Raw genomic sequence first — 3,757 nt, 5'->3', positions numbered from 1 at the left:
ATAGAGAGAGAGAGAGAGAGAGAGAGAGAGAGAGAGAGAGAGAGAGAGAGAGAGAGAGCAGTAAAAAAGGTTCAACTTAAATTAATAGAGAAAAATAAATTATTTGAACCTTTCACTTTGAAGGTGTAGCATGAAATAGTTGAAAATACTTATTCATGAATGTGGCATAAACAATTCAGACAAAGTTAACTTAAAAAGTTCGAAAAAAAAAAGAAGATTATACCATCATTGCCCATTCAACTTCTAATCTGCTTCCTTCACTGCCCGAAGAAGATGAGAAATACGGTAATGAAGCTTCAAATTTTGCTCAACTTGCTTCTTAATCTCCTTTGAAGCCTGAAGTTTCATAAGAACAGATAAAAGTTAGTGAGTTAAAGAGAGCAAATAAAATTAAGAGGTTTCAACCTTCTCTTGCTCGGATGCGAGTTCAGCTTGGGCTATTTCTAACTTTAACTGGAGGTCTTTAATAACAGATGACATTTGCTTGCTTTCAGCATTTGACTCTCCTGGAAGAACATTCATATAATCATTCAAACTGCAATAAAAAAATGCTTCAATTTAAAATTAATATAGAAACGTACCTTTTTTATTACCAAGCAATGCCTCCAACCTCATTATACGTTCCTTCAAAAAAAAAAACTTGTTAGGATGCTAGCTTGCAATCTAAATAATGCAGATAGAATGCTAATCTCAAATAGAGCTTACAAAGTGAAAATTCAAATCATCAACCAAAATACCAACACAAGCAAAGAGAAGAATATGATCCAATCCTTTCTAAGATTGTTGAAGTTAATGCCAATGAGGACCTAATGTTATGAACCGCCATGAAATTGTCCCAGCTGTGCAATTTTGAAATTAGCATCAACGCCTAAATGGATTGAGCCATTTGTTTTTTAATTACAGCTCTTGAAAAGATGCTAACTTAAACAGACATCTGCAATGGTTATCCATGCAACCTTCAGCCATAACAGAATTGATGAAGCCCAAACTGTATATAAGGACGTAACAAGTTATTGTCTTTAAGCAGGCCCAAAGTTATCATATTAAAGAAGCATAACAAAGATACTAGACTCTAAGGAAGCATTACATTATCCACTACATTTCTATGTTGCTTACCATTTTAGATTAATTAATAATGGGAATTGCAGCCAACACATGATCATGAACTTCATTTAAGCTTCTTTGGGCTGCCTTCTCTAGATATTAATGACCTTTCTTTATTAAATTTAAATGAGAATTTCACTCTTAACAGGACAAAATCAAGAGAAATGATTCATGTAGCCAACCCCACACAATGGGATAAAAGCTTGATGTTGTTGTTGGGGCTGCCTTCTCTAGGCATTAACCTAGTGTAATTTTCCACAGGTGAAGAGTCTCAAAGTTTTGATCCATAAACTTGTATCTTTTGATAGGCTGAAATTGACATGAAGTGATCTTTGGGATTAAAGCTCATCAAACATAAAAATAATTATGAATAATGTAATCGCCACATGCCTGATTTAAGCCATTCATGTCAATTGAAACCAAATAAATATGACTAAGTTGTTTTTGCGTGATCCTAGAATTATATTTGTGGAGTATCGTGTTCAGTAAAACCAACTCCAGTGACTTAAAAAAACACGTTTCAAACATGTTCTTAGAACCAATTCAAAGGTTCCATATGAAACCATAAAATCACATTCAACTTCACCTGCTAGTATCTTCGTTGCAAACAAATGGGCAAATGTCCTTCTGCACATGGCAACACCAACATCAAGAACAAGAAAATACTCCAAGGAACCATTGCAATGGCAGGACATAACTCAAATCATAAGAGTTCCTAAAGTTAATTCATCAAAGGTACAAGTAGTTTTTGGTTTTGTACTTTTGTCAGCCCAACTTATTCAGCACCTTCCTTTTGGTTGGCCATAATCCATGTTTACAAATTCAATTTCAAGTACCATTCAAATCTGGAAGTACAGATCATTGACAAATAAATTCAAGCATATTAATGTCAAGTTCACCATGTTTATCAGTAGGCACGTGTACTGCAAACAGATATATAGCATAACACAATCAGCAAAATTAAAAAGCTAAAAAGTAGGAAATGTAAGGGATAACAGGTATTCTCTAAACGCAAAACTATATACCCAAAAAAATAACTTTTCATATTAAACCCAAAATATGCTCTAGATTTTGAAACTTAAAATACTAGGATCAACACAATTGCAGTGATAGAGGCTTAACAATGGAGTTACCATAGAAGCAGCTAATTAGCTTGCTTGAAAAGTTAAGAGGACATAAAATCTACATTTTCCCCTTCAATTTCTAATTTCTACAGCCTTGACCTCAAATTGGGAAACCATTTTTTCCGGTTAGTGTAATACTAGAATAACAAGAAACACTACGTAAAAAAACCAATTCATGTAGGTTTTGAGAGTGATAGACCAAACAATTACATATCAAACATGTAGGAAATGATAAAAGTACAATCGCAACTTTGAGACAATGAAGTTGGTTTCAGTTCAAACCCACATGAGAGATGTTTAAGCTGTACCTGAGATAAAGTCACCAATGAAGTAGTGTGACTACATACCCAAGGTAGAAGATCAAGTTTCTATCATGTTTTCTATCATAGAATTTTGTTTCCATAAAGCCTTGCCTCGGTTGAACCCAAACTCAGAACCTGATTGCAAACAAGCTGTAGCCCTCTGCTTACACGTCCATGATCAAAACAACATTTCTAAAATTACTGTAATCTGACTCTTCAAACAGATGAAAATATGCATTTACACGCTATAATTCTACTACATAATTCTGTTCAACGCCAGAATTTAATACTCAAAAAAAGGTCTAACAATTAATCAAAAACATGATTGCAGACAACAAATAAATGCAAACCACATGCATTTCGGATACTCCATTGATATAACTAGATAGTTGCTACGAGTTATGCGAGGAGAGAGTAGCCAAGCCTACTTGGTCAGGAGATTTGAACTCAAAACATCACTCAATAACTAAGATCAGCAAAATTCCTCTTCTAGTTTCATCTCCTAAAAAAATCCAATAAACATTGTGCTAGACTGCTAGTGTGACCCTTTCCTCTGCAAAACAAGCTAGGGCAGCGCAACAACCAGATTTCCAACTCGAGAAGCGAAATAGAGAAGAAAAGGAAGAGGAAACCGTGACAGCATGAGAAACGAGAATAATTTCCATTCAAATAAGTCGAACCCTTCGAAGCAATACTTCCACCGATCCAATCGTCATTGGGGTACATATAAGGTGAGATACGATCGCTAACCTCAGCTTCAGAGGCCCTCTCATAGAAGGGCTTGAGCACCTCGTCCGTGTTCTTCGTTCTCAACTCCTCCGTCATCGAGGCAGTGTATCCGTTCCGGAAAACCTCGTGGAGCGCAGCGGCGATGTCCCGGCTTTTTGGAGTCCGGCGAGCAAAATATGAAGTCAAAGTTAAAATGGGTCGGATCTCGTCCGATCGTACGCGAGCCGTCTCATAAACCTGATCGTACGCGGTTTTAGAGTATAAATAATGTAATTTAAAATATTTTATAATTATGTGATTGAATGTGAACTAAATATATAAGATTTTTTTTATGTTTAATTTAAAATAAAAATAATGGCTAATCATGGCAGTGATAGGGTTGAAGAAAGCGGCTAGCTAGTGACAATGGTGATGACTAATGGTACTGGTTGTGGTGATCGACAATGACATCTGGTGGTGGCCAACGGTAAGAGCGATGAGCAGCCAATGGTGGTAGTG

The 3,757-nt window shown here is 35.9% G+C and overlaps 1 protein-coding gene across 1 annotated transcript; it reads right to left on the bottom strand.

Moving 5' to 3' along the window:
* Window positions 1-217: 217 nt before the first annotated feature.
* Window positions 218-3,512, bottom strand: LOC110102250. Its single transcript, XM_020830500.2, has 4 exons — window positions 3,281-3,512; window positions 582-624; window positions 406-506; window positions 218-336 (listed from the first exon to the last, which is right to left on the bottom strand). The coding sequence occupies exons 1-4, from the start codon at window positions 3,353-3,355 to the stop codon at window positions 244-246; spliced, it is 312 nt and encodes a 103-aa protein (XP_020686159.1). The 5' UTR covers window positions 3,356-3,512; the 3' UTR covers window positions 218-243.
* Between the last annotated feature and the right edge of the window lie 245 nt (window positions 3,513-3,757).

Source organism: Dendrobium catenatum, unplaced genomic scaffold (genome assembly GCF_001605985.2).
Source record: "Dendrobium catenatum unplaced genomic scaffold, ASM160598v2 fragScaff_scaffold_1083, whole genome shotgun sequence".
Classification (NCBI taxonomy): domain Eukaryota; kingdom Viridiplantae; phylum Streptophyta; class Magnoliopsida; order Asparagales; family Orchidaceae; genus Dendrobium; species Dendrobium catenatum.
Note: the sequence above shows the minus strand (reverse complement) of the source record. Positions and strands in the feature narration are given on the sequence as shown.

Coding starts and splice junctions, on each gene's coding strand:
- LOC110102250 (XM_020830500.2), bottom strand. CDS start 3,355: ATGACGGAGGAGTTGAGAACGAAGAACACGGACGAGGTGCTCAAGCCC. Junction 507..581: donor ATTGCTTGGTAATAAAAAAG/GTACGTTTCTAT, acceptor ATGTTCTTCCAG/GAGAGTCAAATGCTGAAAGC. Junction 337..405: donor TCGCATCCGAGCAAGAGAAG/GTTGAAACCTCT, acceptor ATGAAACTTCAG/GCTTCAAAGGAGATTAAGAA.